The sequence below is a fragment of the Triticum urartu genome, chromosome 3, assembly GCF_003073215.2.
Source record: "Triticum urartu cultivar G1812 chromosome 3, Tu2.1, whole genome shotgun sequence".
Classification (NCBI taxonomy): domain Eukaryota; kingdom Viridiplantae; phylum Streptophyta; class Magnoliopsida; order Poales; family Poaceae; genus Triticum; species Triticum urartu.
Window position 1 is genome coordinate 15,839,853 of NC_053024.1, and position 24,171 is coordinate 15,864,023.

A 24,171-nucleotide genomic window follows, 5' to 3' on the forward strand; every position below is an offset into this window, starting at 1 on the left:
CTCTGCCATCGATTATTACCGTGGATTAGGTAAAAGGGCATCATTGTCTCAAAAAAAGGTAAAAAGGTCAGCATATCAAGTTTCTTCACCTGATAATTCAAAATAGCAAGTTTCTACACATACATGTTTTCTTTTCGAGAATCTACCCTTAGACATTATTTTACGGATCCAGACATTGTTTTTTCTCAACATGCACTGAGAATCTGGCCTACATAACTTGGTCAAAAGTAATGTATAGATTGAGAAGAACCAGTGAAAATTTAGAAGAGACAACTGGATAAGTTGGTTGAGAAGGTTGTTGTGTTTGTGCGTGGTTCCGAGTTCGACTCCAGTGCGAGCACCAATTCTTTTTGGCTCGCTCCAGCGAGCATGAGCGAACATCAGTTCAGCCAGCCGACGCGGGCCAGACTCGGCCCAGCACCGTTGGGACATATAAAAAATAGAGATATGGGCCAGCTGTTTCACTTAGTTTTTTGTTTCTTTTACACATACATCTTAGTTTCCAACTAAAACATAGCATATGTAAAATTATTCAAAACAGGACGAAACAAAGCAAAACCAAACCAAGAATACCTATTCCCTTTAATAGTAGGTATAGATTGGTTATCTTTGCAAGTCTCTTCGAATTATCAGTTTGGTTTGGCCTACTATATTGATCTTTCTTGCAATGGGAGAAGTGCTTAGCTTTGGGTTCAATCTTGCGGTGTCCTTTCCCAGTGACAGTAGGGGCAAAGGCACGTATTGTATTGTTGCCATCGAGGATAACAAGATGGGGTTTATATAATATTGCATGAGTTTATCCCTCTACATCATGACATCTTGCTTAAAGCGTTACTCTGTTCTCTTGAACTTAATACTCTAGATGCATGCTGGATAGCGGTCGATCTGTGGAGTAATAGTAGTAGATGCAGGCAGGAGTCGGTCTACTTGTGTCGGACGTGATGCCTATATACATGATCATACCTAGATATTCTCATAACTATGCTCAATTCTGTCAATTGCTCAACAGTAATTTGTTCACCCACCGTAATACTTATGCTCTCCAGAGAAGCCTCTAGTGAAACCTATGGCCCCCGGGTCTATTTACCATCATATTAATCTTCCAATACTTAGTTATTTCCTTTGCCATTTATTTTACTTGCATCTTTATTTCTCTTTATCATAAAAATACCAAAAATATTATCTTATCATATCTATTAGATCTCACTCTCGTAGGTGACCGGGAAGGGATTGACAACCCCTTTATCGCGTTGGTTGCGAGGAGTTTATTTGTTTGTGTAGGTGCGAGGGACTCGTGCGTGGCCTCCTACTGGATTGATACCTTGGTTCTCAAAAACTAAGGGAAATACTTATGCTGCTCTACTGCATCACCCTTTCCTCTTCAAGGGAAAAACAACGCAGTGCTCAAGAGGTAGCAAGAAGGATTTCTGGCGCCATTGTCGGGGAGTCTACGTAAAAGTAAACATACCAAGTACCCATCACAAACCCTTATCTCCCGCATTACATTATTTGCCATTTGCCTCTCGTTTTCCTCTCCCCCACTTCACCCTTGCCGTTTTATTCGCCCTCTCTCTCTATCCTCCCTCTTTCTCTATTTGCCTCTTTTTGCCCCTTGCACTTTCCGCTGTTATGTCTGAAATTGGGGAAATTATTGTTGATATGGACAATAATAATATCATGAAAAATTCTGATGCTCCTGCTGAAGAACCCCCTATCTCACATACAAAAAAATTCCGAATTGGTAGTGGTAATATTATTGGAAAAGGAGTTATACAAGATTTCTTTACTTGTGCCGGTGATTTGCCTTCTATGGGTAGCTCTATCCTTCATAGAACTAGTAGTCTTGCGGACGCTATTGCCATGCTTGTAGTTGAACTTGAAAGACAATTTATGCACATGCATCCTTGCATACAAAGGATTTTCTTAGAATTTTCTAATATTGAGCATTCTTCTGTTAAGCGTGCCGCTACTATCTTTTTGGCTCATGAGTTTAGATTCATAATAAAAGAGGCCAAAGAAATCTTTGCGCATTATAGGGTGGATGCTTGCCGTCCTCCCATAGAGGCTATCCTTTTTGATCAAGAAGAAATAATGTGTTTTCAATCTCTAGACCATGTTGCTTTCAATGAAAATCTTAGAAAAAGGGTTCCTACCAATGTTCTAGATGATAGAATTTCTGAACTTAATAATGATTTGGCTATTCGAAATAATGAACTAGGATATTCTCTCGAGTGTAGGCTCACAAAGTTCTGTCAAAAGAATGCTTATAATGATGAATTGGTTGTGCAATACGAAGGGCCAAAGGAGGAACCTATACCTCCTAAGGTTGATCTTGGGGACTTTTGTCCCATTAAATTTAGCCCTTTTGATTACTTTTGATTGCCTCAAAGAAAACTTGCTGCCGAACATAGGGAATATGAAATGAGTTTTAATGATCTATCTTATTATTATGGCAATACCTAGATCTATCTTCGCTTTTATGCCTAGCTAGGGGCGTTAAACGATAGCGCTTGTTGGGAGGCAACCCAATTTTATTTTTATTCCTTACTTTTTGCTCCTGTTTAGTAATAAATAATTTATATAGCCTCTGTTTTGGTTGTGTGTTTTGTGTTTAATTAGTGTTTGTGCCAAGTAGAACCGTTGGGAAGACTTGGGGAAAGTCTTTTTAATCTTGCTGTAAAAAACAGAAACTTTAGCGCTCACGAGAACTGCTGCCATTTTTATTTGGAAAGTGATATTTAGTTAATTCTTTATGAAGATGATTAATAGATAAATTCCTCACGTCCAGCAATTTATTTTAGAATTTTTGGGGTTCCAGATCTTGCGTTAGCTACAGATTACTACAGACTGTTCTGTTTTTGACAGATTCTGTTTGTCGTGTGTTGTTTGCTTATTTTGATGAATCTATGGCTAGTAAAATAGTTTATAAACCATAGAGAAGTTGGAATACATTAGGTTTAACACCAATATAAATAAAGAATGAGTTCATTACAGTACCATGAAGTGGTGTTTTGTTTTCTTTTGCTAACGGAGCTCGCGAGATTTTCTACTTTAAGTTTTGTGTTGTGAAGTTTTCAAGTTTTGGGTAAAGATTTGATGGATTATGGAACAAGGAGTGGCAAGAGCCTAAGCTTGGGGATGCCCATGGAACCACAAAGATAATCTAAGGACACCTAAAAGCTAAAGCTTGGGGATGCCCTGGAAGGCATCCCCTCTTTCATCTACTTCTATCTGTAACTTTACTTGGAGCTATATTTTTATTTACCACATGATATGTGTTTTGCTTGGAGCGTCTTGTATTATTTGAGTCTTTATTTGTTAGTTTTCCATAATCATCCTTGCTGCACACACCTTTTTAAGAGAGACACCCATGATTCGGAAATTGTTAGAACACTCTATGTGCTTCACTTATATCTTTTGAGTTATATAGTTTTTGCTCTAGTGCTTCACTTATATCTTTTAGAGCACGTTGGTGGATTTGTTTTATAGAAACCATTGTTCTCTCATGCTTCACTTAGATTATTTTGAGATTCCTACAAAATAGCATGGTAATTTGCTTTATTATGTTAGGCATTCAAGATTAATAATGAAATTTTCTTATGAGTGTGTTGAATACTATGAGAAGTTTGAAACTTGATAATTGTTTTGAGATATGGAGATGGTGATATTAGAGTCGTGCTAGTTGAGTAGTTGTGAATTTGAGAAATGCTTGTGTTGAAGTTTGTGATTTCCGTAGCATGCACGTATGGTGAACCGTTATGTTAAGAAGTCGGAGCATGATGTATTTATTGATTGTCCTCCTTATGAGTGTCAGTCGGGGACGAGCGATGGTCTTTTCCTACCAATCTACCCCCCTAGGAGCATGCGTGTAGTACTTTGCTTCGATAACTAATAGTTTTTTGCAATAAGTATGTGAGTTCTTTATGACTAATGTTGAGTCCATGGATTATACGCACTCTCACCCTTCCACCATTGCTAGCCTCTCTAATACCGCGCACCTTTCGCCGGTATCATACACCCACCATATACCTTCCTCAAAACAGCCACCATACCTACCTATCATGGCATTTCCATAGCCATTCCGAGATATATCGTCATGCAACTTTCCACCGTTTCGTTTATTATGACACGCTCTATCATTGTCATATTGCTTCGCATGATCATGTAGTTGACATTTTAGTTGTGGCAAAGCCACCGTTCATAATTCTTTCATATAAGTCACTCGTGCGTCATTGCTATCCCGGTACACTGCCGGAGGCACTCATATAGAGTCATACTTTGTTCTAGTATCGAGTTGTAATCATTGAGTTGTAAATAAATAGAAGTGTGATGATCATCATTCATAGAGTATTGTCCAAAAAAAGTGAGAAAGGCCTAAAAAAAGAAGGCCCAAAAAAAGAATAAATAAAAAGGGCCAATACTACTATCCTTTTTTCCACACTCGTGCTTCAAAGTAGCACCATGATCTTCATGATAGAGAGTCTCCTATGGTATCACTTTCATATACTAGTGGGATTTTTCAATTATAGAACTCGGCTTGTATATTCCAACGATGGGTTTCCTCAAAATGCCCTAGGTCTTCGTGAGGAAGCAAGTTGGATGCACACCCACTTAGTTTCTTTTTGTTGAGCTTTCATATACTTATAGATCTAGTGCATCCGTTGCATGGCAATCCCTACTCACTAACTGAAAACGTAAACTCACAACCATTTATGCGCTGGAGAGACCGTTTTGTCTTTTCTGCCGGTTCACCAATCATTGATGGCTCGAGAACCGCTAAACCTACATTACATGCAATAGTGTGGAAACGCTCTTTAATGGAACTTTCGTTTTAGCTGGTCGTGACCAAGAAACCATCGGCTTTGCTTGGTGGGCTGGGAATGCCAGACTTATCAATTTGTCCGGTAAACTGTGATATCTATTGATGGGCATCTCCATAGCCCGTTGATACGCCTAGTTGATGTGAGATATCTTCCGCCTTTTTGTCTTCTCCACAACCACCATTCTATTCCACCTATAGTGCTATGTCCATGGCTCACGCTCATGTATTGCGTGAAGATTGAAAAAGTATGAGAACACTAAAAGTATGAAACAATTGCTTGGCTTGTCATCGGGATTGTGCATGATTTAAATACTTTATGTGGTGAAGATGGAGCATAGACAGACTATATGATTTTGTAGGGATAACTTTCTTTGGCCATGTTATTTTGAAGAGACATAATTGCTTAGTTAGTATGCTTGAAGTATTATTATTTCTATGTCAATATTAAAATTTTGTCTTGAATCTTTCGGATCTGAATATTCATACCACAATTAAGAGAATTACATTGAAATTATGCCAAGTAGCATTCCACAGCAAAATTTTGTTTTTATCATTTACCTACTCGAGGACGAGCAGGAATTAAGCTTGCGGATGCTTGATACGTCTCCAACGTATCTATAATTTTTGATTGTTCCATGCTATATTATATCCTGTTTTGGACATTATTGGGCTTTATTATACACTTTTATATTATTTTTTGGACTAACCTATTAACCAGAGGCCCAGCCCAGAATTGTTGTTTTTTGCCTATTTTAGGGTTCCGCAGAAAAAGAATATCAAACAGAGTCCAAATGGAATGAAACCTTCGGGAACGTGATTTTCGGAACGAACATGATCCAGAGGACTTGGACCCTACGTCAAGCAATCAACGAGGAAGGCACAAGGTAGGGGGCGCGCCTACCCCCCAGGCGCGCCCTCCACCCTCGTGGGGCCCATGTTGCTCCATCGACGTACTCCTTCCTCCCATATATACCTACGTACCCCCAAACTACCATATACGGAGCCAAAACCCTAATTCCACCGCCGTAACTTTCTGTATCCACGAGATCCCATCTTGGGGCCTTTTCCGGAGCTCCGCCGGAGGGGGCATCGATCACGGAGGGCTTCTACATCAACACCATAGCCTCTCCGATGAAGTGTGAGTAGTTTACTTCAGACCTTCGGGTCCATAGTTATTAGCTAGATGGCTTCTTCTCTCTTTTTGGATCTCAATACAAAGTTCTCCCCCTCTCTTGTGGAGATCTATTCGATGTAATCTTCTTTTGCGGTGTGTTTGTTGAGATCAATGGATTGTGGGTTTATGATCAAGTTTATCTATGAACAATATTTGAATCTTCTCTGAATTCTTTTACGTATGATTGGTTATCTTTGCAAGTCTCTTCGAATTATCACTTTGGTTTGGCCTACTAGATTGATCTTTCTTGCAATGGGAGAAGTGCTTAGCTTTGGGTTCAATCTTGCGGTGTCCTTTCCCAGTGACAGTAGGGGCAGCAAGGCACGTATTGTATTGTTGCCATCGAGGATAACACGATGGGGTTTATATCATATTGCATGAGTTTATCCCTCTACATCATGCCATCTTGCTTAAAGCGTTACTCTGTTCTCTTGAACTTAATACTCTAGATGCATGCTGGATAGCGGTCGATGTGTGGAGTAATAATAGTAGATGCAGGCAGGAGTCGATCTACTTGTCTCAGACGTGATGCCTATATATACATGATCATACCTAGATATTCTCATAACTATGCTCAATTCTGTCAATTGCTCAACAGTAATTTGTTCACCCACCGTAATACTTATGCTCTCCAGAGAAGCCTCTAGTGAAACCTATGGCCCCCGGGTCTATTTTCCATCATATTAATCTTCCAATACTTAGTTATTTCCTTTGCCATTTATTTTACTTGCATCTTTATTTCTCTTTATCATAAAAATACCAAAAATATTATCTTATCATATCTATCAGATCTCACTCTCGTAGGTGACCGTGAAGGGATTGACAACCCCTTTATCGCGTTGGTTGTGAGGAGTTTATTTGTTTGTGTAGGTACGAGGGACTCGTGCGTGGCCTCCTACTGGATTGATACCTTGGTTCTCAAAACTGAGGGAAATACTTACGCTGCTCTACTGCATCACCCTTTCCTCTTCAAGGGAAAACCAACGCAGTGCTCAAGAGGTAGAAAATATTTATTTCCCATTGCAACGCATTGGCTTCTAGTATAATTCACAAATGTACAATCCATATAGAACAGTATGTACTAACAATCAAAATTATGCATTGAATACCATGGAAAATCAAGCATGTCTTGCATTTTGGGTGTGGGAGTAATTATTTTTATATGCATACAATCCATATACATTTTAGATAAGCATATAAGGGGAGTAGGGCATTTTGGAGGATGAGCTCCATGGAGCTCTCTTTCTAAAAAATCAAAAATCACGGTTTGAATTTTTTCAGACGTTTCTTGAAAAAATCATACATGTTTCTATGGATGTGTTTTACATGTGTATAAATTTTGATGATGAAATAAATTATGGCGAGACCTATACAAAAAGAAAAAATCATGCATTTTTAATAGTGAACAATATACATACTCTTCATCACTTTCAAAATCATGATTTTGTCTTTTTATGTAGCTCTCACCATAATGTATACGATCTTTAAATTTTACGCATATGTATTATACATCTGTATGAACCTGCGTGTTTTTTAGATTTTTTGAAACTTCAAAATGTAATTTTCAGAAATTTCAAAATTAAGAGCTCCATGGAGGGCCTCAATTTTAGTTTCTCCCAGGGCCCGTGAAATCTCAGCCCTGATCCTCATTTATCATAAAAACATATTCCGTTAAGTTCACGGATTGATTGACTCAAGTTGAACAACGTAGAGGCCAACATCCACACGTAAGAAAAGCATACCGTTATCATCATCATACGCTATTATATCCATCACTCTCCTCGCTCCGTCAATTTGACGAGAGAATCCACAAATGGTTCATATTTGGATAGTCTTCTACAAAAATCATATGGTAGCACCATGCCAATTGTTCTTCCTCAACCACATTTATAAGCTAGGGTAAGTCAATATGATGATACCAACAACACAGTCTTTTGCCTGGATGTTCTAAGGCCTACTGAAAGTTTTCAGACCAGGAAGTCTCCTGACTACTGAAAGCAAATGGATTTTTGTTATCTAATTCTAGAATGATATGAGTTTTACCATGCATCTAACCATGTCTACCAAATAAATTATTTGTAGAAAAGGGATTAGGGATGTGAGGGGTTTGGGGTGGAAGGAAAAATTGAGGAAATTGGATGGAGGGGAGGCGATCACCAAATCCCCTCCGATCCCTGATTGCCATTGGTTTAGAAACCCCTCTCATCAAATGAGCTCAAAATCTAGTGTCAAGGTGTCTTATACATGACATAATTTTTCATCAATATGTCTTGTATAACATGTTGCACATCTAAGATACGAATACCAACTTCCTATTTTACCTCTTATGCTCTAAACTTGGAACCGAAAACGGTTGCGTGGACAGAAGTGTGGTAGAGACGCGTCATTGCTCGAAGGGAAGGTTACGACGACGGGTGAAGGATTGGTGGATGATCCAATGAACGCTCGTAGTAATGTATCCTAAAAAACTTATAAATATAGATTGTCAGTTAATCATAGTTAGCCATGCACTTTTTTATTGAAAGCTGGTGATTTTTATGCACCCTCTTACAAGGAAAGAATGAAATATTATGTTAGTATTTTTTTTAAAAAAGTTGGTTAGCAAACACAAAATATATTACAATACCATTTTTCATGAAAATAAAAATATATTAGTTTTATGTTACGATGTGAAATGTTTTAAATGTTTAAATAATCAAAATGAGTGATATGATAACATGTATTTATGAACACATTACTACTACCTCTATCCAGATTTGTGAAGCGGCCATGGAATTTTAGTCATCAATTTGATTTGCGAAACATATGATGCCTCTAAATAGTATATACTCTCTCCGATCCATATTAATTGTTATTGCTTTAGTACTAAAGGGGCTAATGGAATTTATCATCGGATGAGTTGAAAGAGTCAGTAAGAAAACACAAAAAACAGATTCCAATACTGTTTTTCATGAAAATGTAAAAATATTTGCGTCAACCTCGCTACTGAATTGTTTTAAACGTTTAAATAATAAAAAATGATGAAAGTTTTAGTGCTATTGACAATATGTATTTACGAACAAAGTACTGCCTCTATCCGGGTTTGTAAAGAGGGCATGGTTTTCGTCATCAAATTGACTAGCGAAATGTATGTTGCCTGTAGAAATATATGAAGAAAAAAAGTTTGTAATCAGATATACTGAAACATTTCTCAAAAGAAAAATGGCGATCCATATGTAATGAAATGGGATGATTTAGAAAAAATGGAATGAGAAATTCGAAGAGAAATGGAGTGTACACACCAGTCCACGTCAAACAGCAAAACACACGCCATCCCATAATAATCCACAAAGAAAACATAAATCAGAGGCGAAAGCCCGATAATACCCCCGCTGGACTCACGCACGCACACGCGGCCCCCGATACTTATTCACCCCCGACGCCTACTATTCCATCTATTTTTCCTTTCGCCCAGGCAACCCACCCCTCTTCGTCCATCTCGCTCTCCTCTCCTCCTCACCACGTCCACGCCCTACCCATCTCGCCGCCGCCGCCGCCGCCACCGCGGCCAGAGCCGGAGCGGCTGCAGGGGCGGGGGTTGAGGGCGCGACGTCGCCCCCGGCCATGGTGATCTCGGCGGAGCCGCCGCCCGCGGCTCTGCCGTCGGATCCCACCGCGGGAGGCGGCGCCGGGGAGGCGGGGGGCGCGGCCGTGGAGGCGGTGATTACGCCGTCGAGCGCGCGCCGCGGGGCCCTGTCGTCGCTCCCGTCGACGCTCAAGACGTGGGGGAGCCACCGGATGCTGCGCTGCGCCCCCGTCAACCGCGCCGGCGACGCCATCGCCCCGGCCAGGCGGTCCTCCTCGCAGCAGCTCGACGAGGTCAGCGAGAGGCTCCTCCTCGGCCTCCGCGAGGCTTCGGCGGCGGCGGCGGCGGCGCCCGGCGGTGGCAGCGCCGCGGAGGACGACGAGTCCCCGGGGGCCGGCGAGGCGGCCTCTCCGCGTCCGTCGAAGGCGCGCACCCGACGACGCCGCCGCGCCTTGATGCCGTCCCCCGCGCCCGGCGCGAGCGCCTCGCCCCAGGCGTCGGAGCGCGAGCGGAGGCTGGTCCGCGCCGACGCGCTCGACAGGGCGCGGTTCTCCGCGACGCTCTCCGCCGAGGAGATCGAGGAGGACGTGTACGCGCTGACCGGCGCGCGCCCGCGCCGCCGCCCCCGGCGCCGCCGGCCCCGCGCCGTGCAGAAGCAGCTCGATGTGAGTTCGTCCCTCCGTCCCGTGCCTCCTCTGCTCCTCCCCTCCCCTTACATTCCAGCCCCTGCCGCTCCTCCCTCAGGGACCCGTTTGTAATTCCGTGAAACTCCCCGTCCCCAGATGCTACTTCCCGGCGCGTGGCTATCGGAGATCACCGCCGAGGTGTACCGGGTGCCGGACGATCGCTGACCCGCTCCCGCTCAACTCAACCCAACAGTAAGCAAAGCAGAGCGAATTCGCCGATCGCAATTCACAAATCAATTGGTCGCCGCCATTGTGAGCTCTACATAATCCATCCATTAATTGGTCATATAGCGTCGGGCTGATATGAATCCCAGCATTGAACTGTAGTCGTAGCAGCAAGTGCAAGTGATGATTGATGACTAGTCAGTGATTCTCTGGTAGTAGCGGTGGTTGTGGTTCGTATCATCGTCAGCGGATTGGGAGGACGCAATGTGGTGTGCTCCTAAGTGCACTGTCCTCGATGGTCCACTCAGTACAATCGTTAATTAACATCGACCTCCGTTGCAATCTCAATGCTTCTGCTGTGCATGGAAATTTTTCTCCTTTTTGCATTTCTAGAAGATGTTTTGTTGGTGCTAATTGCCGTGGTGAGTAGTGAGCGCGAGCACGGGGAGGCTTGGGCTTCTGGCTGTCTGGCGCGTGGGACCGGGCGGCTTCGAAACCCTGGCACCGCTCGGCCGGCCTAGGCGGTGGGCGCTGGGCAGAGAGGGGCAGAGCCTTTTCCCGTCGCCTGTTTGTTTCCTGTTTGCTCGTGGGGCCGGCGTGTCAGTGAGGGCCGAGTGAGTTGGAGTTGGTTGACAGGCACGTATCTCATCACCGGTGGTCCCTGTCGTGGTCGTGGGCCGTTCCCCAAGTTCGTTCGTTCGGTGACGCCGCGCGCTTTGTGGGTGAGACCCGGTCCATGGGCTCCGTCCACGCACGCTCTATGGGCTATGGCTGACACTAGCATCTAAAGGAGGTTACGTACCCTAAAAAAAACAAGGTTACGTATTTTTTTAGCTTAAAATGAGGTTACGTTACGCGCTCAGGCGCCGTTATTTGTCATGGATGGTGCAAAAATCATAGTACTGTTTGGAACAGGTGTCTGGATCGAATCGTTGTTTGTCCACATGGTGAGTTATCGTGGTCCTCTGCTCTCCGGACCGTCTGATTTGGCAACGGAGGGCCAGGATCGGCAGCTCGTACGGATAACCACTGACAGTGCACCCACCCTAGTTATGGGACGCAACATTGACATGCATGCAAATGCTGCTGGGATAAGCGTACGCATGATGGCGGATCCACTGTGTCCATGCAGGAATTTGGCCCATGCACCGTCCCCTTCGGACCTATTTGGTGTGCACTTCCCGGCCTACTTTTGTGCATCCGTTGAGACAAACATTGAGTGGTACGTATGCCCGTGTCGGCCTTCTTTTGAGCTGCTCCTCTTTGTATTGTTTGGAGGATATTTCTGTGATCCCAACCCTTATGGTCTGGCAGCTTATTCATGTCTTTTGAGCTTTTCTTTGTTCTATCCAAACGGCATATAATTTTCATGTCTTTTTCTTTGTAGCAATACTATGCTTTGCACTTGATAGCCCGTCAGATTCATAACTATATCTACACCACTAAGTAGTAGTGTACCAATAACTTGAACTTTGAATATTGGCCGTTGGGTGAAGCCAATCCGACGGTACTGTAGCACCCCGGGATCGGCACTAAGCAGATCTAGCAATCCCACTAGCCTCCGCATAATGACAATCCTAAGGCGCTAAAGCTTCACATAATGAACACGTCGAAACATGTGTCATATGGAACAACCGTGGATATCAGAACACATATAAGGAAAGTCTGTAACAACAACATATACATATACAACACATACAACGAATGAACACAACAAGGGTCTTTGGGCAATTGGTAAAGGAAGTCAAGAACTACATGCTTGTCAGGGAGTTTAAAGCTGTGAAGATGCTGAGATCACAGAACACGGTTTCACATTGTCTCGCTAATTATGCTCGTACTTGTTGGTTGCAACAGTCTCCCCCTTTCATTTATAATATTGTATTAGCAGATTGAAACTTGTTACTATGGAATAAATTCCCTTTTACCCCGCAAAAAAAGTCCTTCGGCCAAGATACAACTCCTACAATAGAAGTGAATTACACGTTGGATAGGTAAAGAATGCAAATGCTTTAGAAGGCTAAAAAAATAAAGCGAAGACTTGTTGGAGTGTGCAGCTCTATTACTAACAAAATTAAGGATGGGAAAGTTTTAGAGATTATAAGTTGAAGTTGTGCTATGATCAAGTCAGCAAGATCCAAATCATCCTTAACCGCGGACACAACTACTCGAATAGGTTTATCCTTGCAGAGTTGCACCAATGTACCCACACGCACGCCCATCAAAACCAGTTGTTGGCCCGTAATGGTATGAACCAGAAGATTTGAAACGGCATGACACTCCCCTAGCTACATCCAAGTCCAAGAAGACACTCGCTTGAGTTGACACCCGAATCGGAAGTCCAGTCGTAGCTCCGGATCGGTCTCAATTGAATAAGTGAGGTTCCAAGATGGGTTGCCAAAGGACAGGGTCAACCCCAAGGTATTAGCTTCATTGTAAGTTTGAACCACCACGAAGGATGATGCCCTCATCCGAGGTCAACCCCCTAATGGCTCTGGCCTAAGAAATAAATATAGTACCACCGTTGCGGCTCCTGGAAATGTCTACGGTTTCAGGTACCGGTCAAATGGGGTCCCATAAACCACTCACACATGTGGTTAGCGCGCTCATCTTGAATCGGGTTCCCAAGAACTCTGGTCCTAGTTAGGTCGAGTGAGGCAAAACACCATGTGCTCAAACGTGGCCTCCCACCATTACCTTCCTAACTTAAATCTCATATTTCACACATAGCATCATTAATAACGGAGTCCATCTAAACTAGTTTAATAGTGTAATAAACCAAGGTAACAACAGGAGGATATAGCATGGTAAAACATAAATCCTAAGCATGCATAGTACTATAAGGCAAGTTTAACTAGGCTTCTACACAAACAAGCATGTCATGATGGGATCAAGTAATACCAAGGCAATATAGTGGAGTGAAAAAAATAGGCTATGCATCAGATAGGTATGAGGACACACTACAACATCGAAAAGCCAATACATGCAGCAGGGGGAAGCATGGGACCAGATATGATCAAAGATGGTAAGCATTGCCTGATGTCCACGTTTGGTAGAAGATCAAGCCTTGCTCGTATCTCACATCATCTCTGTCCTATTCATGGAGAAGCAAAGCAACACCGGAAAGAACAACGAATGCAATCTTACTACTACGAGGAAGATTCAACATGTTCATGATATGCAATGACATGACATGGCAAGGATGACGAGCAACATGATCCAAGGCCTACAATGCTTAAATGCATCGATGCATTGCCTGTAATTCCCGCCCGGGTGCCTATGTGCAATCACTCCCAACATCCACGAGAGGATATTGTATGCTTGTGTATAATCGCCATGCAACATCCTAATAGCGTTTGCCTTGGCCTTCTATGTCTTCCCATACTTGATATTGTATTTGTATCGTCCTTTCACCGTACTCATGGAAAACTTCACCTTCACGGTTGGATCACAGGCTATCTCTTTCATTAATTTGTACTTGAGAAACTCAGACATGAGTTGACGGTGTCCCTTACTACAATCATCTTTCAATGATGGTGGGCAGTTGTGAGTGGCTACACAACTTTGCAATACCCATTACCCGATTTCATGAATTCTTATTCCACGGACCTTCCATGGGAACCTTGTTTGTCACATTTCATGGTGTAACACACCTTTTGGTTGGAATGCCCAACAACATATGGCCTATGGTTCCAAATGGCATAGTCACTCAGGCACACCTTGAACTCCTACAAGCACCCAAACTTCACGCCTTTCTTCAAATGAGCATTCTCGTCCTCGTTATCTGGCCTTGGTTCACCTACTTTCGGGCATGGTGTTCGTTCAAACAGCCCCAGGTTCATGCCGCCATCAACTACGACCTTGTTGGCAAGGCTAAGATCACGAAACAATGGTAGTACTTCTTTCCTTGCCCGACAACTCAAAGAAGATTTGGCTTTCTTGCTCTGTGAATATCCTTGTCCAATTTTTCCTCCGGACCCTTTCATCCGAGCCATGCCCGACAACTCATGATCCATGTCCTGCTACAAGACGATGGCATCCAAGTTACTGATGAGATTATAATGAATCTCTTGCTTTTGCACATCATCACCACGAGCATCTGCATGCTTTTGAATTACTATGGCACTAGCATTCACCTCGACTTCATTTGTGTGGCTACTTGGTGGTTGGCTAGAAGTGTTGGAAATATGAGCAATTTACCAAATGATTTTATTAACAGAAATACTAGATAAAGCATGAGTAATATAATAGAGATAAAACAAGTCACATGTTCTGACAGAGAGAAGGTAAATAGTTTCTGCATATATGAACCGTAGCCTAGCATATCTATAGCAGACAGTAGAACTAGTTGCATATATGAAGTAGAACATATCATGTGTAGGACAAGGACTAGAACAAGGAACTGCGGCAGAACCTTTAACAGGAAAGACAAGAACACGTACGGGACAGCAGCAGCAGAAGCGCTGGACTTGGGGTCGGTGTCCTCGCCTACCATGTCGTCGAGGAGGTCGTGGACGTCGGGGAAGAAGTCGTCATTGGGGAAGTAGTCGTCGACGACCGGATCGTCCGTGATGAAGTAGCCAGTAGTCGCACTGAGCGCTCCCCAAAAACCTTATCACCCTTCTCCCGTACAGGACTCAAAAGGTGCGGTTTCGGAAGCCTACTGTCCCGACCTGCGGTGCACGCCGCAAGCCGGGATGGGGAAGATCATAGCAGCAGCGCAGTGCTCAGGAACTTGTGGCGAGAGGAAGGGGATCTTCTGGTGTGTTTCTCTGGAGAGGAGCGACCTCTCTTATATAGGCACAGAAGAAGGATGCGAAGAGGCTGCGGCGGGAGGTGAAGCAACGAAGGGAGACGAAGCGAACAGGCAACGGCCGAAGAGGCGCGCCGTTCGAATTCAGTGTCCACTACAGAAAAACGTTTCAACTCCCACGTGACCTTTTGTATACCCGTCGTGCGTGGCAAAAATTTAGACATCAGCTCATTCCCGCAACCCGCGGCGCGTCGTGGCGAGGCGAGGCGTGGCGTGGCGAGGCGGGCGGCGAAGGAGGAGCGCGCGTGGATGTCCCTCTTGTTCTCATGCTCATACATGTGGGGAAAGAACCTCCCTTATAAAGAGGTCCAACTCCCTCTAAACTAGCAATGTGGGACTAAACTTTTGTTCCACCTCTTGCCTTGCACAAATGGGCTGTGTGGGCCTCTAGGATTTATTAGGAATTTCTGAAACTGCTATTGGGCTAGGCCCAAAATAGACAAAATTCCAGCAATCCCCCACCAGATCCCAGAGGCACACAAAAATTTGCCTTTGGTTCCAAAACACTGTTTTATATACCGGTACTGCAGTGGAGACTGTTAAGTTGAACTTCCACCTAGAACTCTATGCTACACTAGTAAGCAACTTGAACAGTGGACTGGGCCTTGAACTGCAAGTTTTCTGCGAATCTAGCTTCACATAAAGCCTTGACCGATACGTGGCTACCGTGGGTCTTCCCCGCGGGTGGAGCTTATGCGTCATACTCCGTGACCTTTCATGAGTTTACTAGAGAGAACCCTACTCTCATAGATTGCGACGTTTGACAATCAGACTCATATAGGTGTGTTTCTTCAAAAGATGTTCTGCAGGATAACATCTCTGCTTAAATAAGCCACTTAGAACACATTAAGATATACATCAACCTGCCATGCAGATAGGAGAGTATTGCATCTTCATGGAGTGGTATTGTGAATAGTAAGGATACTCTCCTCTCAGTTGACCAACAGCTTGTCTTCCACATCTAATTCACGGGATCTCCGATCACAAAGAATAGGTTACCACTGTGAACAACTCATATTGTGGGTCTCATACCCATCTCCCTCGATGCATTATCTATCACATTACGTGATAGACCCTTAGTAAAAGGATCTGCCAGATTTTTAGACGTTTGGATATAATCCAATGCAATAACTCCGGAGTTTTTCATTTTTCTGACAGATTATAACCTTCTCTGAACGTGTCTTGATGACTTCATGTTATCCTTTGAGCTTCTCACTTTCGTGATCACAGTTTGATTGTCGCAGTTCATAAGGATACCCGGTACAGGTTTCTCAACAACCGGTAAGTCATTCAAGAGCCGACGAAGCCAATCTGCTTCGACCGTAGCTGTATCTAGTGCTGTGAGTTCTGCTTCCATTGTTGACCTCGTTAAGATGGTATGCTTGCAAGACTTCCAAGAAACAGCGCCACCTCCATGCGTGAATACATAACCGCTCGTGGCCTTTATCTCATCAGCATCTGAGATCCAGTTTGAGTCACTATACCCTTCAAGCACCTTTGGATGCCCGGTGTAGTGAATTCCATAATTTGCAGTGCCTTTCAAATAACGCAAAACTCTTTCTAGAGCTTTCCAATGCACATCTCCTGATTTTGAAACAAACCGACTCAGTTTGCTAACAGCAAAAGAGATGTCAGGTCTTGTAGCACTGGCTAAGTACATAAGCGAGCCAATAATCTGAGAATACTTCAATTGGTCTCTAGCAATTCTTCGATTTTTTCGAAGCAACACACTAGCATCATATGGTGTTGGAGAGGGCTTGCAGTCACTATAGCCAAAGCGACTCAAGATCTTTTCCACATAGTGAGATTGAAGCAAAGTAATCCCACCATCATCGTCTCTCAACAACTTGATGTTCAGAATGACATCAGCCACTCCTAAATCCTTCATCTCAAAACAACGAGATAGGAAATCCTTGACCTGCTTAATAAGTTTCAGATTTGTTCCGAAAATCAGTATGTCATCGACATACAAGCACAGGATAACTTCCTCGCCCCCACCATGGCGATAGTACACACATTTGTCGGCTTCGTTCACAACAAAGCCTGCAGTTGTTAAAGTTCTTTCAAACTTCTCATGCCACTGTTTGGGTGCTTGCTTAAGTCCATACAAAGACTTCAGCAACTTGCACACTTTCTCTTCCTGACCATCTAGTACAAACCCATCTGGTTGTTCCATATAAATTTCCTCGTCCAACTCTCCATTTAGGAAAGCAGTCTTAACATCCATTTGATGAACGAGAAGACCATGCGAGGCAGCTAGTGAAAGTAGAACTCGAATAGTGGTCAGTCGAGCCACAGGTGAGTAAGTATCAAAGAAGTCTTCACCTTCCTTTTGGGTATAACCCTTAGCCACGAGCCGAGCCTTGTACTTTTCAATAGTACCATCAGGCCTAAGCTTCTTCTTGAATACCCATTTGCATCCTATAGGTTTGCACCCATAAGGACGATCAATTATCTCCCAAGTTTCATTTGCTAAGATGGAATCCATCTCGCTACGAACCGCTTCCTTCCAGTAGTCAGCATCTTTAGATGCATAGGCCTCTGAAATAGTACTGGGAGTGTCATCTATGAGATACACAAGAAAATCATCACCAAAGGACTTTGCAGTCCTCTGTCTCTTGCTCCTGGTAGGAACTTCATTGTTCTCCTCCACAGGACTTTCGAAGTGTTCATCGAAATGGTAGGTTCGGTAATTGTAACTGGTTCCTGATTCGATGAACTAGGCATCTCCTGATTAGATGAGGTAGCCATATCTTTCATGGGAAAGATATCTTCAAAGAAAGTCGCATCATTCGACTCCATGATCGTACCGACATGCATGTCAGGTACCTCAGATTTTACAACCAAGAATCTATAGCCAATGCTATGAAAAGCATATCCCAGAAAAACACAATCCACAGTCTTTGGTCCAAGCTTCCGCTTCTTTGGAATTGGAACATTGACTTTCGCCAAACAACCCCATGTTCGCAGATAAGAGAGTTTTAACCTTTTCTTCTCACATTCCTCGAATGGAGTTATCTCTTTGTTCTTTGTGGGGACTCGGTTCAGGACATGACATGCTGTCAATATCGCCTCCCCCACCATGCCTTGGAGAGACCCGATGTGTCTAACATGGCGTTAACCAAATCAGTTAGAGTATGGTTCTTTTTTTCGGCCACCCCATTTGACTGAGGTGAATAGGGAGGCGTCCTCTCATGAATTATACCATGTTCCGCACAAAAAGCATCAAATTCATTGGAAAAATACTCTCCACCACGGTCGGACCTAAGCCTCTTGATTTTTCGATCAAGTTGGTTTTCCACTTTGGCTTTATAGATCTTGAAAAAGTTCAAAGCCTCATCCTTAGATTTCAGAAGATACACATGGCAGTATCTAGTGGAGTCATCAATCAACGTCATGAAATATTTCTTTCCACCTTTTGTCAAAACACCATTCATTTCACATAGATCTGAATGTATGAGCTCTAGTGGTGCAAGATTTCTTATTTCCGCAGTCGTGTGAGACTTACGAGGTTGCTTAGCTTGCACACACACTTGACACTTAGATCCCTTGACGGTGGTGAAACTAGGGATTAAGTTCAACTTCGCTAGTCGCGACATGCAACCAAAGTTAACATGACAGAGACGTGAATGCCACACATTGGATTCACTATTGTTGCAAATATGATTAACAACTTTATTGCAAACGTCTGATAAGGATAAACGAAACAAGCCTCCTGACTCATAGCCTTTACCAACAAAGGTTCCATACTTGGATATTACAAATTTATTCGACTCAAAGACAAGCTTGTAGCCATCTCTACATAGAAGAGATCCGCTAACAAGATTTTTATTGACGGAGGGGACATAATGCACGTTCTTCAGCCGCACGATCTTCCCCGAAGTAAACTTCAGATCGACCGTGCCAACACCACGAACAGAAGCACTTGAACCGTTTCCCATCAGCACGGTTGAAGTCCCTGCGGTCTGATAAGACAAAAACATGGAAATATCACCGCATACATGCACATTAGCACCCGTGTCAATCAACCAGTCAGGAGAATGACATACTGAAAGAATAGTGGGAAATATACCATACCCAGCATCCTTCATGTCAGTGTCTCCAATGACAACATTAGCGGTCTTGCCGCCTTTCCCAGGATTACGCTTGTCATAGCGATTAGGGCAACTAGGAGCCCAATGATCAGGATCCCCACACACATGACAAGCACCTTTCTTCTTGCCATTCTTCTTCTTGAAGTTCATGTGTTGCACAGCCTTGTTCTTCCCATCAAACTTTGCTTTACCATCAAACTTGCCCTTGTTCTTGAACTTGTGGGGCTAGAAGTTCTGCTTCTGTACCACATTGGCACTAGATCCTCCCTCAATACCTCGAGCACGTGTGTCCTTTGCTCTCGCCTTTTCTTCAACATCAAGAGTGCCAATGAGATCCGGGACGGAAAACTCCTGCCTCTTATGCTCCAGCAAGGTAGCAAAGTTCCTCCATGAAGGAGGAAGCTTAGTGATGATACCTCCGGCAACAAACTTGTCCGGTAGCATACAACTGAAGTGCTCAAGTTCTCTAGCAAATGACTGTATCTCATGAGCTTGCTCAACCACGGAGCGCTCTTCAGTCATCCTGTAATCATAGAATTGCTCCATGATGTACAGCTCAGTGCCAGCATCTGAGACCCCAAACTTGGCCTCGAGTGCATCCCACATATCTTTTCCATTATCAATTGACGCATAAGCATCAACTATGTTCTCACAAAGAACACTCAAGAGAGCAGCCTTAAACAGAGTATCCATTTTCTGAAAAGCTTGTGCCTGTTGAGCATCAAGCTCTCCTTCAGGTTTGCCGAGAGTGGCGTCATAGCAACTCATGGTTTGAAACCATAAGACTGCTCTCACGCGCCACCTCTTATAGTGGATACCCTCAAACATAGGAGGTCTCATGGAAGCAGCAAAACCACTTGGGGTAAATTGCCTATAATAAGGTTTTTGGATTGTTGGAAATATGAGCAATTTACCAAATGATTTTATTAACAGAAATACTAGATAAAGCATGAGTAATATAATAGAGATAAAACAAGTCATATGTTCTGACAGAGAGAAGGTAAATAGTTTATGCATATATGAACCGTAGCCTAGCATATCTATAGCAGACAGTAGAACTAGTTGCATATATGAAGTAGAACATATCATGTGTAGGACAAGGACTAGAACAAGGAACTGCTGCATAACCTTTAACAGTAAAGACAAGAACACGTACGGGACAGCAGCAGCAGAAGCGCTGGACTTGGGGTCGGTGTCCTCGCCTACCATGTCGTCGAGGAGGTCGTGGACGTCGGGGAAGAAGTCGTCGTCGGGGAAGTAGTCGTCGGCGACCGGATCGTCCATGATGAAGCAGCCAGTAGTCGCGCTGAGCGCTCCCCAAAAACCTTATCACCCTTCTCCCGTACAGGACTCAAAAGGTGCGGTTTCGGAGGCCTACTGTCCCGACCTGCTATGCACGCCGCAAGCCGGGATGGGAAAGATCGTAGCAGCAGCGCAGTGCTCAGGAACTTGTGGCGAGAGGAAGGGGATCTTCTGGTGTGTCTCTCTGGAGAGGAGCGACCTCTCTTATATAGGCACAGGAGAAGGACGCGAAGAGGCTGCGGCGGGAGGTGAAGCAACGAAGGGAGACGAAGCGAACAGGCAGCGGCCGAAGAGGCGCGCCGTTCGAATTCAGTGTCCACTACAGAAAAACGTTTAAACTCCCACATGACCTTTTGTATACCCGTCGTGCGTGGCAAAAATTTAGACATCGGCTCGGCTCATTCCCGCAACCCGCGGCGCGGCGTGACGAGGCGTGGCGAGGCGGGCGGCGGAAGAGGAGCGCGCGTGGATGTCCCTATTGTTCTCATGCTCATACATGTGGGAAAGAACCTCCTTTATAAAGAGGTCCAACTCCCCCTAAACTAGCAATGTGGGACTAAACTTTTGTTCCACCTCTTGCCTTGCACAAATGGGCTGTGTGGGCCTCTAGGATTTATTAGGAATTTCTGAAACTGCTATTGGGCTAGGCCCAAAATAGACAAAATTCCAGCAAGAAGAACTAGGGACATACACCTTGACCCTCCTATCATAACTTGGGGAGAAGACATGCTGGTTCAAGTCGACTTCAAGTTGAGGAATTTCAGTCTTGGTGGCAAACAATGCAAGTGAATAGTCTTCCGATCCCGCAACTTTATCCTTTTATACCTTCCAATGCAATTCGGAGCTGATATGCGTACTCTTCAATCGAGATTTTATCCTTGTGGCAAACAATTTCCCCTCTAACCAAACACTAACCATGTTTATAACCTCAACAACATAATCTCTTCAATCCAATCCTAAAAATTTGGCTGGTATGCTGGAAACATTGGATAGTCCCAATAATAATTCAATAAATGGCGAAAGCAAAATACATAAATGGCGAAAACAATGCAAAAACATCCACTGAGTAGGGATCTAAAACGTCATGTATGTGGGTATGCTATGTATTACGATGGATGAAAAACATAATAAGAAATTTAGATTACCTATAGAATTAGAACATTCTAGACTGCCAAAAATCTTTCTTGAGAGGCCCGTGGCATGTTTTTCCTCCTCGGACTACCTCAACATTTTTTTATCATCAAGTCCACTTGCTCCTAGGCAGTGTTCATTGCACGCTCTTATGACCAGTGTCCATGGCCTACATCGAAGAGCCCATCATAGTCCCCAACTCTGTTTTCTTCTCCCATCCTAAAAAAGATACCCATTTATCTACAATAAACAAAAAAATGTGAGTTAAAACAACACAACATTGTTGAGTGAATAACACAAAAGACAGATCTTTGACATTTGGCAATGCTTGGGCAAGAAAAAAGAAACGGATCTAGAATGTATTCAAATCAAGAACCAGATTAATATTTCATAGCAACATACTTGCCTCTTCCTCACTTCAATACCTTCCGTTTCCCTCTACCAATGTAAGCAAATATCATTGTCTTGATTTTGTCCTCCCATAATACACAAGGCTTTCCACCATATGTTTAAGAATTTTTTTGCACCAACACTTCATTAAAGGATAACACTAAACTTGACCAATTTCAGATACAATTCAAGCCACAACAACAATTTTGTTGTAGATGTTATGTTCTCAGATTTAGTCCTCCCATAAGGCTTTCCACCATATGTTTAAGAATTTTTCTTGATTTTGTCCTGCCATAATGCACAAGGCTTTCCACCATATGTTTAAGAAATTTTTTTGCACCAACACTTCATTAAAGGATAACACTAAAATTGACCAATTTCAGATACAATTCAAGCCGCAACAACAATTTTGTTGTAGATGTTATGTTCTCAGATTTAGTGCATAAATAATGAGGGTCAATAATCACGTTACTCTCAACTAATATCCGAACACCATTGAATAATCACCCGCAAAAAAATACCATTGAATACAAACAACTTATAAAAAATACCCTTGAATACAAACAACTTATAAAAAATGCCATTGAATACAAACAACTTATAAAAAAAATAACATCAAATACAAACAACTTATAAAAAAATACCATCGAATACAAACAACTTATTATGATGTAAAGCTTCTTCCTCTTGGGTCCCAAGTAGTGGCGAGGCAAACCCATTCTATGTACACCACTGCGTTATCATGCTTCGAATGAGCCAATAAAATCCACTAGATGCTTACTGTGTTATGTATCCTCTGAATGCTCCATTTTAAACCGATAAAATCCATCCTTTGTCTAAAAAATAATGCTTTGAATGAGAAGGTCACGAACAACATTTATGTTTAAAATCACTTGCCAGCTGGTATGCAGGCACATCCGGTTCCCTCGACTAAACCGCTTGATGATGAAACGACGATCTTTGGTTTGCATGGCAGGAGCAAACAGTTTAACATATCATATATTTTATTTAGTTAAACACAATGACCAACACCGATGGAGCGCACCACCACCGACAAGCACCTCGCCAGAGAGAGCCTTGCCCAGGCCAGGGGCCGACATGATCGAAACCGAAGCACGGAAGTCAAATCATCATCGTCGACGCGCGCCTCACGAAGCGCAACCATCGCTAGATCAGGAGCGCACAACCACCAAATCGGCTCCGCGCCTCTCGACTGGAGCATTGTGCCCGCTCCAAGCATGCCCGCCGTTGCGCCTCAACCACAACATCGCGCCACCGCCACCGTCGGAAGCTCCCGGTCACGCCGCCGCTGGTCACAGCAAAAGCTCGCGCCCATGTGAAGCCGAGACATTCCGAGGCGCCAGCCAACTCCACGAGAGAGAGACGAGCAGCCTTGCCGCCCCCGCCCTCCGGTGACGGCGAGGGGCGGGATGGGATGGGATGCGGCCGAGATTTGGCGGCGCTAGGAGTCACCCATGTCACTCACGGGATTGCATGGATAATTGTCCAAATCCTAAGTATGTTGGACCATATATACAATTTTGCCCCCCACCTCCCCGCCCATACCAAAAGAAATCAATGTGCGTCGTCCATTTCCATTATAAAAAGAGGGCAAAAAGTTTGCCAACCCAGCAGGGACCCGGGACTACTATGACCGGTAATGCTTTGCAAAGATTCATCATCCTACCGACGCTGTCATCCATGTTATACTACAAATAGAGGGTTTAACATACACGTGCTTTGATGACGGCATGGTGGCGGCCGGGTTGACAGGCTCAAGCCAAACCGGGCCCACCCGCATCGTCGCACCACTACTCGATTCCAGTCCACGCCGTGTGGTAGTACTCCCTCCTTTTCGGTTTATAGGGCTTAATTCAAAAATCTCACCAAACAAGGTAGATGATGAATGGTGGAATACTTTTTATAGTTTGCAAAAGCACCTAATTAATGCACTTGTTTTCCTTAAAAAATTATGTTTATCAATGCATAAAGTACATGCATTGATCAATTTTCTCTTAGACTGGTCATAGTG

At 43.6% G+C, this 24,171-nt stretch overlaps 1 protein-coding gene across 1 annotated transcript; it reads left to right on the forward strand.

Moving 5' to 3' along the window:
- Positions 1–9,410: 9,410 nt before the first annotated feature.
- Positions 9,411–10,760, forward strand: LOC125542406. The gene is made up of 2 exons (XM_048705442.1): positions 9,411–10,226; positions 10,344–10,760. The coding sequence occupies exons 1-2, from the start codon at positions 9,600–9,602 to the stop codon at positions 10,410–10,412; spliced, it is 696 nt and encodes a 231-aa protein (XP_048561399.1). The 5' UTR covers positions 9,411–9,599; the 3' UTR covers positions 10,413–10,760.
- Positions 10,761–24,171: the final 13,411 nt, after the last annotated feature.